The sequence below is a fragment of the Camelina sativa genome, chromosome 2, assembly GCF_000633955.1.
Source record: "Camelina sativa cultivar DH55 chromosome 2, Cs, whole genome shotgun sequence".
Classification (NCBI taxonomy): Eukaryota; Viridiplantae; Streptophyta; class Magnoliopsida; order Brassicales; family Brassicaceae; genus Camelina; species Camelina sativa.
This window is the reverse complement of record NC_025686.1, coordinates 27,019,819-27,032,233: the sequence shown is the minus strand read 5'-3', so window position 1 is coordinate 27,032,233 and position 12,415 is coordinate 27,019,819. Positions and strand designations below refer to the sequence as shown.

Here is a 12,415-nt window from a genome sequence, read left to right as displayed (position 1 = left end):
AATAACAAAATCTAGTTTCCATTCTCGGCGTCTCGGCTGCTTCTTCATAACGTCACCGTTTTTGGTAAACTCAATCTTTCTCCCTTCCGTCTCACCGGAATTCTCTCGCTTTTTTTTGTCTCCCGTCTCCTCCGACGTTCTCCAAGCTTCAGCTCCTCCTCCTTCCAACATTTATCTGCTCGCCTTACCCGGTCAGATCCTTTTACGTATCTATCTTTTATTTCCCTGATCGTTGATTTATAAAATAAAAATAGATCGTATAGTTCTCGACCTTATTTTTTTTTTAATTGGAATTTGAATTTGGTTTCGAAATTTTAGGTCTTTTGATTAGGTTTAGGGCAACGTAGCTCTGGGTATTGAATTTTAGGGTTATTGGTCTCTGGAGCTTGATAATTTCAGCTTTGTTGTTAAAGTCTCGTTTTTTTTCGTTTCTGGATCTAGATGAGATTTGATTAGACGTCAATTGCTGAAAAATTTGGAGTCTTTGTGTCTGAATTTGTTCATTAGGATGTGAATTGTATTTATCAGCTAATTCTGAAACGTTCCTTTTAGACTTTTGGTTTTGTGTAGGGTAGGTTCTATGACAAGTCCTAGATCTTATTCTGTGATGTTTCTTGCTTGTAAGTAATTTTGGATCACTTTATTGAGTCTCTATATCTCTTTTTATAGATAGATTAGGTTACATGTACGGTTCCAGAGACTCATCTTCTTTGGCTGATTTTGTTCAAATTTCAGGAAAACTACAAAGTGTAAACCTAGATGGTTTCGTTTTGTTAGATAGACTCTACTCTTTTTCCGATTCACATGGTAAGGACATTGAGGTAGAGAAATAAAAGCAATGGGAGATGGGAGTTCCACTAGGTCCAACAGCTCAAACAGCGGTAGTGAGAAACCAGAATGGCTGCAACAATACAATCTCGTTGGTAAGATTGGTGAAGGAACCTATGGTCTTGTTTTCTTGGCTAGAACCAAGAATCCGCCTAAAAGACCAATTGCCATCAAGAAGTTTAAGCAGTCAAAAGACGGAGATGGAGTTTCCCCAACTGCTATCCGCGAGATCATGTTGCTTAGAGAGATTTCCCATGAGAACGTCGTGAAGCTTGTGAATGTCCACATCAATTTTGCAGACATGTCTCTTTATCTTGCCTTTGATTATGCCGAGTACGATCTCTACGAAATCATCAGGCACCACAGAGACAAAGTAGGCCATTCGATAAACACATACACAGTTAAGTCTTTGCTCTGGCAGCTTCTCAACGGGTTGAACTATCTTCACAGTAATTGGATTATACACAGAGACTTGAAACCCTCGAATATCTTGGTTATGGGAGATGGAGAAGAACACGGAATAGTGAAAATAGCTGACTTCGGGCTTGCAAGGATATATCAAGCTCCGTTGAAAGCGCTATCAGATAACGGAGTTGTGGTCACAATCTGGTACAGAGCACCAGAGCTGCTTCTTGGCTCAAAGCACTATACAAGCGCCGTCGACATGTGGGCTGTTGGATGTATATTCGCGGAGCTACTTACTCTCAAACCGTTGTTCCAAGGAGCAGAAGCGAAGTCGGCTCAAACCCCTTTCCAGTTAGATCAACTCGACAAGATATTTAAGATCTTAGGCCACCCGACGATGGATAAATGGCCTATGCTAGTTAACCTCCCGCACTGGCATAACGATGTTCAACACATTCAAGCTCACAAATACGACAGCGTTGGTCTCCACAACGTAGTTCACCTGAATCAGAAAAGTCCTGCGTATGATCTCAGGTTACGCACCTCCTAACAAAACCAGACGCCTCTAATGATTTTTATAAGGTGAAGTCGATATCATCAAACTCGGGTGGGTTTAGATNGTTTGTAGCCACCCAACCGATGGAGAAGAATGTGAATTACCCTACTCGTCCAGTCGATGCAAACACGGATTTCGAAGGCACTACAAGCATCAATCCTCCTCAAGCAGTAGCAGCAGGAAACGTAGCAGGGAACATGGCTGGAGCTCATGGAATGGGCAATAGATCGATGCCAAGACCAATGGTTGCACATAACATGCAGAGGATGCAACCTCAAGGCATGATGGCTTATAATTTCCCAGCGCAAGCGGGGATGAACCCGAGTGTTCCGCTGCAGCAGCAGCGTGGGATGGCTCAACCGCACCAGCAGCAACAGCTAAGAAGGAAGGATCCTGGAATGGGTATGTCAGGTTACGCACCTCCTAACAAAACCAGACGCCTCTAATGATTTTTATAAGGTGAAGTCGATATCATCAAACTCGGGTGGGTTTAGATTCTGTGTGTTTGCGGCAGAAGAAAGCGTTGCGATTTGCTTTATAGAGTAGAGTTAGATTGTAATGCAGCATGTGGTGTGTTGCTATATTCATATGGATGGATTGGATTCTGTAGTTTCTGTAAAAACATATCCTCTCAAGTGTTTGTTAATTAGAGCATCATTTCTCTTAACATCATTTCTCAAATAATAGTAAATTGGAGATTTGCTCTGGCAAGAATATATAATATCACCAGTGTGACCAGACAACGTTTCTCTGATAATACAAATACCTACGGAGTGAGATAGTTATTACAAATACAGTTTTGGTGATATTTTTAACGTTTTATGAAACTTGGTTTTCTTGCCACGCCAGTGTCCTATCACCAGTGTGACCAGACAACGTTTCTCTGATAATGTCTACTTACCCACCTACATACATTAGAATCTAATACAGTGTTAGTAATACTATAAGATTGTAGATCGTCAATCATAGAGCTAAAACCACTTCGCCCGACATAGTTGGTCTTTCTTTTTATTTGTGTCAACGAGACAATTGTTTTTTATCTTTCAGCTTAATCCACATGCGTGGCGTATTTAATCTATTCAAGCTTATTTACATAACGCTTATCTACCAGCTATGCAGTAATAAATTATAACGAATGTAATATTTTTAAAATCAAGGTTTTGTCTTTGTTTACCTACCATCATCAATTGACCATATAAATATTAATGTATATATAGAGATATAGATTAATGAGAAAATGTGGACCAAAAGAATAAACTAATGAGAAATGTTTTGTTTTTAAATTTTAGAAGGAAGAAAAAGAGAGTTAACATGCTTCTTTCGGCATAAATACAAACAGGTTTTCTCGATCCGATAGCCATAGAAACTGTTATTATGCTTATGCATCGTGGGAGCTAGTCACAAACAGCTTTTTTACTTATGGTAATTAAAGACATAAATTAGGTTTAAGAAGATTAATGTGTCATGTGTTGATCTTGGTAAGTCAACGCGGTATATATTTTACGTAAACAACTTGCTCGCAATCAGTTTTTTTTTATTTATTTAACTATCTAATTAATTAGTTAAATATATGTCCAGTGTGATGTTTTAAAAATTTGTACTAGATAGACGACGTATCAACGACTTTTCATGCCATAGAATAATCATTATTAGGCTGGACTGTAACGTACTAAACGTGAGTTACGTTTGCTATACTAATTGCGTCTATCTCTATAATTTCGTGGATAAATTAGTATATATAATTCTAAAAGATCCAGCCTAATAATGGTTCCATTCATAATCGAGGTAGAAAATTTTTTCATATCTATGTTAATTTCATAATTTGAGCTCGTTCATATCTAAAAATCGTTTAAATGACCTCGATAGTTATACAAAAAGTTTAATAACCTCTCGAACAGTAACGGGGTCGTTGTGCCACACCATCACGAACTTACCCTATTTAAATCCCCTCTTAGCCTTCTCCTCTTTCTCACACCATAACGGCAACAAAGTTGGATATTAGAGTGGAGCAATGGTAGACGAGAGAGACCACGATACATCTTCTTCATCTCTCCCATCTTTGAGCAACCATTTGGCAGACACAACTCTCGGAGGAAGCGCGGACGTTCCCGTCATTGACCTAAGCGTTTCTGATGAAGGGTTCATTGTGCGTGAGGTGGTGAAAGCGAGTGAAGAGTGGGGAGTCTTTCAGGTGGTTAACCATGGGATTCCGACGGAGCTGATGCAGCAGCTACAAGTGGCTGGGAAACAGTTCTTCGACCTCCCGGAGAAAGAAAAGGAAGCTGTGGCGAAAGAGGGAGGCTTCGAAGGATACAAAAGGAACTATCTAGGAGGTATAGACAATTGGGACGAACATCTGTTTCACAGACTCTCCCCACCTTCAGTCATCAACTATAAATATTGGCCTACGAATCCTCCCCAATACAGGTACGTACACGTTTTACGTTATTAATTGAAAACCAAATGGATTAACTCTCATGTTTTACGTTAAAAAAAAATATTGTCAAATTTAAATGTTGAATTGTCGTCTCAGGGAGGTGACGGAGGAGTACACAAAGCATGTGAAGAGGCTGACGGAAAAGATTTTTGGTTGGCTATCAGAGGGACTAGGGTTACCGCGTGTGGCGTTGAGTCAAAGCATAGGTGGCGATACGGCAGAGTATGCGCTTAGGATCAATTTCTATCCGCCAAGTCAACATTCGGAATTAACCATAGGAGCTGCGGCGCATAGTGATATGGGTGCAATCGCACTCCTTGTCCCCAATGAGGTTCCTGGACTTCAAGCCTTCAAGGACGAACAATGGTTTGACCTTAACTATATCGACTCTGCCGTTGTTGTTATCCTCGGCGATCAACTCATGGTATAGTTGACTTTAAAAAAAAAAAAAGATTTGCAACAATGTTTTTGTGGTTTGATTTATAGATTCAAATTAATTTCAGAGAATAACCAACGGGAGGTTTAAGAACGTGTTTCACAGAGCGAAGTCGGATAGGGAAAGAGTGAGGATTTCTTGGCCTATTTTTGTTGCGCCTAGGGATGATATGTCCGTCGGACCTTTGCCGGAGCTTACCGGAGACGATAATCCTCCTAAATTCGAGACTCTATTATATAAAGACTATATTGACAAGAAGATAAAAGGTTGGGCGCTCGAAGGTCTCCACAGTCTACTGAAACCCCCCCAAAACTAATTAAGAAACAAATTGAGTATCATCCAACAAGATCATAATAAATGATCATGAAATGTTTCAAGTGATCCTATCAAATTAAAGTGTTCAAGAGTTTTTTCTTCCCGTTTCGTTTTCGAGTTACGTTTTTATTTACGGACAAGTGTTTAATTTGACCAGAAGATAATGTATGGTTTGAAGGTTTCTTCTTTGAGGTTTTCTTCTATATATATATATATATATATATATGCTGCATTAAACTATTTAGGGAAAAGAAAAAAAAAAGATGTGGAAAATTTAAGTGTTTATTAATTTTTATGATTTTAACTAAAGTAGTATGTTTGGGTTTGGTTTGATTATAAATTTTATATATTACAAAGTGTAACTCTGCATAGTAAAAAGTCATACAAGAAGACAAAAACTAGGTTTGACTAATTAAGAAGAATATGTGTCAAATTTTGTTACATCAAGGCAGAGGTGTGACAGGTGTCTATCCAAAACCATAGATGCATAAGGTCTATAGCAAGCAAGGATGATTGTCTATGAGGTTTGAATGCTAGATGATAGCTAACAAGTTGATGTAGTTAAAACCCTTCAAATTTGGTCCAAGTCTGCTTAATAACGTACAGAACCATATAGTTTCGTATATAGTCGCCACGGTTTATGATTGGCCGCCTAGGACCAAAGTTTGATAGAAAGATTTGCGAAATTTTAAATTTGTGTTTTTGTAATAAGTGGTTTCTATTCGATTTTCGTTTACATGATTTGATCTGATGCATAGTCTCCTTGCTTGTTTTGATGTTATGGTAGCTGATTCTGACCTCGTTCATTACTCTGAAATTTTCATGGATGAGTCATTACTGATTTTAGTGAATTTTCAGTTGAATCATAATGAATTTGATTGAAAGACTTGCAAAGTTTCAAGTTTTGAGTTTCTGTAATATGTGGTTTTGGTTTGGATTCGTTTACATGATATGCTCTTTCAATTTGAGCTAGCTTTACCTTGCTGATTTTGCATCCTTTAAATCAACATATATTCCTTATGATAATCCATCAGACTTCTCCTTCTGGTTTGTAGGACTTCTGGAGAAACCATGGAGCTCATATTGGTGTAGCGCTTATGGCCACTCCTGGTTTGGTAGTTGGGGACACAAGTTCTGTCGTGGAAGTTATGGTGTGACCAAGAATGATTAGGAGAAGTCAAGCTATCCTAGGAATATGTAAGTTGGTTTGGTTATTGATACTCATTAAGTTTCTAGAGTGTTGAGTAATGTCATTTTGGTTCTCAAACCAAACCAAGAAAATGCAAGTGAAGTTAAGAATGGAAGATTAGTTTAGTTTAACTAATGGAGTTGTCGGAATAATATCTTTAGTAGTCCTTGAAGTTGCTTGTAAGACTAAGCGAGTTGGTTGTTATGTAGTAGTTAGTAGAGTTGTTGCTACAATCTCTAGCGTTAGTGTGTACTGCATCAAAATTATGAAGCAATGTATGAGTTTTTCTTTTACTCTCTAGTTGTACTAAATCTCTATCAAGCAAACACAAAACAGAGATATACGATAAGCAAGTTTCCTCAAGATGATTAATACTATGAAAAACAACATAGAGGTACTCCAAAGATATGATTTTGGTGGATTTAGTTTTATTTCTCTAATTTTGCATAAATTGTAAACGACATTTGTAACATTATAGATTATATTAAAAACACATTTTCTATATAAATTAATTTTTTACTTTTTTAGACATCCATATTTTATGATCACAAATGGAGGGAAAACAATTAATAAAAAAAAAGTGGAAGTTTTAGATTAAATTAATAGTCAAGACACTCGTTATAATATAACTAATGAGTACGGTGTGTTGGAATACAATCTAAGTCCCACATCGAAAATTTTAAAAGACTTTCATTAATATATAAAGGGTTAAGGTCAATACACCAATTGTCAATTGGATTTTAGTTGGAAGTTCAAGATAATCTCAAATTTAATATGGTATCAGAGCCCAATATTCAAGTTCAGGTGAATTTAGAAAAGTTGATACAAACATGTGTCTTGTTAACCCAAGAGAGCCAAAAAGAGATTGACCTTCAAACCAATTGGCTTTATTGAGTTTGATTATATGAGATCTGAGATCTTTTCTTACGCATATGTGGTTGGAATTAGCTAGAATTATAAGTTCTTGCTGTCGGAGTCGATTTCTTTTCAAATTGCGTAGGTGAGTCTGACCTCACGTATTTGAGAAACTTTAAGGGACTCCATCATCACTATAGATTTTGATTCTCATAGAGTGATTTTGATTCTACGAGAAACTTTAAGGGATTCCATCATCACCAATTGAAGGTCTATCCCTTTTTGGTTTGATAACTCCATCTCGAGTAAGCGTGTTAAGATCCTACATGTAGTTCTTGGTTTGAAGGAGAGATTGTTGGGATACAATTCAAATCCCACATCGAAAGTTAAAAAAAACTATCATTTATATATAAAAAATTAGGGTCAATCTACTAATTGTCAATTGGTTTTTAGTTGAAAATCCAAAATAAGTACAAAATTAACACTGAATCATCAATCATATACCTAAAACCACCTTGCCGACATAGTAAACTCTACATGCGTAGCATATTTAATGTATTCAAGCTTATTTACATAACGCTTATCTACCTCAGTATAAATTATAAGGAATGTAATATTTTTAAAATGAAGTTTTTGTCTTTGTTTACCTACCATCATTAATTTACAATATAAAATTGTATATATAATATAGACTAATGAGAAAACGTGGACCAAAAAAATTAACTAATGAGAAATGTTGACCAAAAATATAAACTAATGAGAAATGTTTTATTATTAAATTTCAGAAGACAGGAAAAGAGTCACATGCTTCTTTCGGCATAAATACAAATAAAAGAAGGACGTTAGTCTGCAAAAATCTCCCACGATAAATAAGTTACACAACTTGGAACTGTTATTCTGCATCGTCGAAGTCATAAAACAGTTTTTATAGATCCAGTAGCCATAGAAACTGTTATTATGCATCGTGGGAGTTAGTCACAAACAGCATTTTTACTTATGGTAAAGACATAACTAGGTTTAAGAAGATTAATATGTGTCATGTGTTGATCTTTGTAAGTCAACGCCGTATATTTTTCGTAAACATTTGCTAATTGCAATCGTTTTTTTTTTAATTCTTATTAGTTAAATATATAAATGTTTAGTGTGGTATTTAAAATTAGTAATAGATAGACGACGAATCCACGAATTTTTTAATGCCATAGAATAATGATTATTAGGCTGGATTAATTGTAACGTGAGTTACGTTTGTTGCTACTCACTATTATATATTGTCTCTCTAATTTCGTTGATAAAGTATTATAATTCTACAGCTTAATTAATAATGCTTCCATTGATAATCGAGGTACGAAATTTTCATATATATGTAATATGTTAGTTTTATAATTTGAGGTCTTTATATATAAAAATACGTTTATTGATTAGACCTCGAGGTTTACAAAAATGGTATACATGAAAATTAATACTAACAATGAACATATTTTTATATAAAAATGGTTATTAATTTCCATGTATGCCACATCCTCACGAAGTTACCTTATTTAAAGCCCCTCTAAGCCTTCTTCTCTTTCTCACACCAAACCATAACGGCAACAAAGTTGGATATTAGAGTGGAGCAATGGTAGACGAGAGAGACCACGATACATCTTCTTCATCTCTCCCATCTTTGAGCAAGCAACTGGCAGACACAACTCTTGGAGGAAGCGCGGACGTTCCCGTCGTTGACCTAAGCGTTTCTGATGAAGGTTTTCTGGTGCGTGAGGTGGTGAAAGCGAGTGAAGAGTGGGGAGTCTTTCAGGTGGTTAACCATGGGATTCCAGCGGAGCTGATGCAGCAGCTACAACTGGCTGGGAAACAGTTCTTTGACCTCCCGGAGATAGAAAAGGAAGCTGTGGCGAAAGAGGAAGACTTCGAAGGATACAAGAGGAAGTATCTAGGAGGTATAAACAATTGGGACGAACATCTGTTTCACAGACTCTCCCCACCCTCAATCATAAACTATAAATATTGGCCTAAGAATCCTCCCCAGTACAGGTACGTACGTTTTACGTTATTAATTCAAAACCAAGTGGATTGACTCTCATGTTTTACGTAAAAAAATATATTGTCAAATTTAAACGTTGAATTTTCGTCCATATATTTATTTTGGAACATGGTGGTATCAGGGAGGTGACTGAGGAGTACACAAAGCATATGAAGAGGCTGACGGAGAAGATTCTTGGTTGGCTATCAGAGGGACTAGGGTTACCTCGTGTGGCGTTGACGCAAAGTATAGGTGGCGATACGGCAGAGTATGTGCTTAGGATCAATTTCTATCCGCCAACTCAACATTCGGAATTAACCATAGGAGCTGCGGCGCATAGTGATATGGGTGCAATCGCACTCCTTGTCCCCCATGAGGTTCCTGGACTTCAAGCCTTCAAGGACGAACAATGGTTTGACCTTAACTACGTCGACTCTGCCGTTGTTGTTATCATCGGCGATCAACTCATGGTATAGTTGACTTTTTTTTTTTACTTGGGATTTGCAAATGTTTTGTGGTTTGATTTGTAGATTCAAATTAATTGCAGAGGATGACCAACGGGAGGTTCAAGAACGTGTTTCATAGAGCAAAGACAGATAGGGAAAAATTGAGGATTTCTTGGCCTGTTTTTGTTGCACCTAGGGATGATATGTCCGTCGGACCTTTGCCGGAGCTTACCGGAGACGATAATCCTCCTAAATTCGAGACTCTAATATATAAAGACTATATTGACCAGAAGATAAAAGGTTGGGCGCTCGAAGATCTTCCAGTCTACTGAAAACCCTCAAAACCAAGAAACAAATTGAGTATCATCCAACGATCGATGTCATAATAAAGGATGATATATTGTTTCAAGTGATAGTATCAATGTGTTCGTTGATAATTGTTCTTTCTTCTTTTGGAGTTTCTATAAATGCAATATATGATAATATGGTTTGAGGGTTTCCAATATGAATCCGTGTTCGTTAATTTCTTCTATACATGGTGCATATGGTGCATTAAACTATTTAGGGAACAGAAATATATATACTATATATGTGGAAACGTTAAGTGTTTATTACTTTTTATGATTAAACTAAAGTAGTTTGTTTGGGTTTGGTTTTCTAAAAGATTTTATTACAAAGTGTTACTCTGCATAGTAGAAAGACAAAAACTAGGTTTGACTAATTAAGACGAAGATGTGTCAATTTTGTTTAGTTAATTAAGGTGGAGGGGTCTATCCAAAACCATAGATGGTCTCAACCAAGCAGAGAATGATTGTCGATGAGGTTTGGATGATGTTAACAAGTTGATATGTAGTTAACCCTTTAAATTCGTCTACAAGTCTGCTTAATATAACAGAACCGTATAATTACGTATATAGTCGCCACGGTTTATGATTTGGGCGCCTAGCACCTAAGTGGCCTCGATACAGCTGCCTAAACTGTGCTCTAGACTAATTCATGCACTCTCTGTTTGATTGCAACATGCAAGTTTATTGTAATTTTGTCCAATGTGATGTAGACATTTGATCTTATATCTCAATTATACGATGGACCCACTGCGTTTTTCATGGCAGAGAACAATTATTAGGCTGTGGCAGCGTTTACCAACTACTAGTTGACTACTTGGTTTGTTGATATTTATAAGTTATACGTCCGAGTAATGGCTCCATCTACGATCGAGATGCGACAAGAGATATTTATCAAAAAAAAAAAAAAAAAAAAAAGGNATTTATATACAACATGCAGTTTAATACCCCTAGCAATTTAATACAATTTTTACAAAATGTCTAATACAAAAGAAAATTTGAATCATACTTCGATTGAATTCTTTTTTTTATGTCTTTTGTAGAGAGGTTGGCAATTTTTTCCTTTAAATATAATTTATTAATAAAATTGAATATATAATTTTTAAATGTAATTTGATGTGTTTAGAAATATTATTGAGATATTATCATATTAAATCTAATATAAAACTCTTTAAGAATAAAAAATACAAGATATATACTTAAAGGCTTCTCTTCTCCGTTTCATACTAGAGTGAAGCCATGGAAGACGAGAGAAACCACAACACATCTCCTTCGTCTCTCCCGTCTTTGTGTAGGCAATTGGTGAGCTCAACTCTTGGGGGTGTCCTGGGACTGGACATTCCCGTGGTTGATCTAAGCGTTTCTGATGAAGAGTTCGTAGTGCGTGAGGTGACGGAAGCGAGCCAAGAGTGGGGAGTTTTTCAGGTGGTCAACCACGGGATTCCAACGGAGCTGATGCAGCAGCTGCAAGTGGTTGGGAAGCAGTTTTCGACCTCCCGAAGGCAGAAAAGGAAGCTATGGCGAAAGGGGAGGACTTCGAAGGATACAGGAGGAACTATCTAGAAGGTATTGAGGCTTGGGACGAACATCTCTTTCACAGACTCTCACCACCCTCAATCGTCAATTATGAATATTGGCCTAAGAATCCTCCCCAATACAGGTAACGTACGTACCCGTACGAGTTATTATTTGAAAACCAATCAGCAATAAGGTGGACTGACTCATGTTTATATATGTTAAACTTTGCTTCATTAAGAAATTACCAAATTTTAATTTGTTGATATATTGGGACGTGGCTGTTTCAGGGAGGTGAATGAGGAGTACACAAGGCATATGAAGAAGCTAACGGAGAAAATTCTTGGTTGGTTATCAGCGGGACTAGGGTTATCCCCCGTGGCGTTGTTGCAAAGTTTAGGTGGTGAAACGGCAGAGTATTTGATTAGGATCAATTACTATCAGCCGTCTCCAAAATCGGAATTAGCCTTAGGAGGTGCGGCGCACACCGATATAGGGGCAATCACACTCATCATCCCCAATGAGGTTCCTGGACTTCAAGTCTTCAAGGACGAACAATGGATGGACGTTAACTATATCAACTCCGCTGTGATTGTTTTCATCGGCGATCAACTCATGGTCTCATGCATTGACTTTTTTTTTTTTTTTTTTTCATTTAGTTATTATGTTATATATACATATATAGAGTTTATTAGAGTTGGAAATGTTCGAGAATTCATTTTTGGATTTAATTAATTGCAGAGGATGAGCAACGGGAGGTACAAGAACGTGCTTCACAGAGCAACGTTGGATAAGGAAAGATTGAGGATTTCTTGGCCGTTTTTAGTTGCGCCTAGGGATGATATGTCCGTCGGACCTTTGCCGGAGCTTACCGGAGACGAGAATCCTCCTAAATTCGAGACTATAGTTTATAAAGACTATTTGCAGCAGACGATGAAAAACTGGGCGCTCGACAAGCTATATAGTTTATAAAGATTCATCTCTACTGAAAACCCTATGATTTCCTCAATAATTTATGATCAGTACTGTCCAAGTGTTCGTATATAGTATCTTTTTTTTTTTTTTTGAT

General features: G+C 37.0%; 2 protein-coding genes and 2 pseudogenes across 2 annotated transcripts; all 4 read left to right on the top strand.

Annotated features, from left to right (window-relative positions):
- On the top strand, positions 1-2,461 carry LOC104741632 (annotated as a pseudogene).
- LOC104741603 (probable flavonol synthase 5) lies at positions 3,553-5,164 on the top strand. The gene is made up of 3 exons (XM_010462490.1): positions 3,553-4,216; positions 4,323-4,650; positions 4,730-5,164. Exons 1-3 carry the CDS (start codon positions 3,801-3,803, stop codon positions 4,976-4,978), a joined length of 993 nt encoding a protein of 330 aa, XP_010460792.1. The 5' UTR covers positions 3,553-3,800; the 3' UTR covers positions 4,979-5,164.
- LOC104741592 (probable flavonol synthase 5) lies at positions 8,584-10,010 on the top strand. Its single transcript, XM_010462480.2, has 3 exons — positions 8,584-9,052; positions 9,184-9,511; positions 9,589-10,010. The coding sequence occupies exons 1-3, from the start codon at positions 8,637-8,639 to the stop codon at positions 9,817-9,819; spliced, it is 975 nt and encodes a 324-aa protein (XP_010460782.1). The 5' UTR covers positions 8,584-8,636; the 3' UTR covers positions 9,820-10,010.
- LOC104741581 lies at positions 11,036-12,401 on the top strand (annotated as a pseudogene).

Coding starts and splice junctions, on each gene's coding strand:
- LOC104741603 (XM_010462490.1), top strand. CDS start 3,801: ATGGTAGACGAGAGAGACCACGATACATCTTCTTCATCTCTCCCATCT. Junction 4,217..4,322: donor ACGAATCCTCCCCAATACAG/GTACGTACACGT, acceptor TTGTCGTCTCAG/GGAGGTGACGGAGGAGTACA. Junction 4,651..4,729: donor TCCTCGGCGATCAACTCATG/GTATAGTTGACT, acceptor AATTAATTTCAG/AGAATAACCAACGGGAGGTT.
- LOC104741592 (XM_010462480.2), top strand. CDS start 8,637: ATGGTAGACGAGAGAGACCACGATACATCTTCTTCATCTCTCCCATCT. Junction 9,053..9,183: donor AAGAATCCTCCCCAGTACAG/GTACGTACGTTT, acceptor TGGTGGTATCAG/GGAGGTGACTGAGGAGTACA. Junction 9,512..9,588: donor TCATCGGCGATCAACTCATG/GTATAGTTGACT, acceptor AATTAATTGCAG/AGGATGACCAACGGGAGGTT.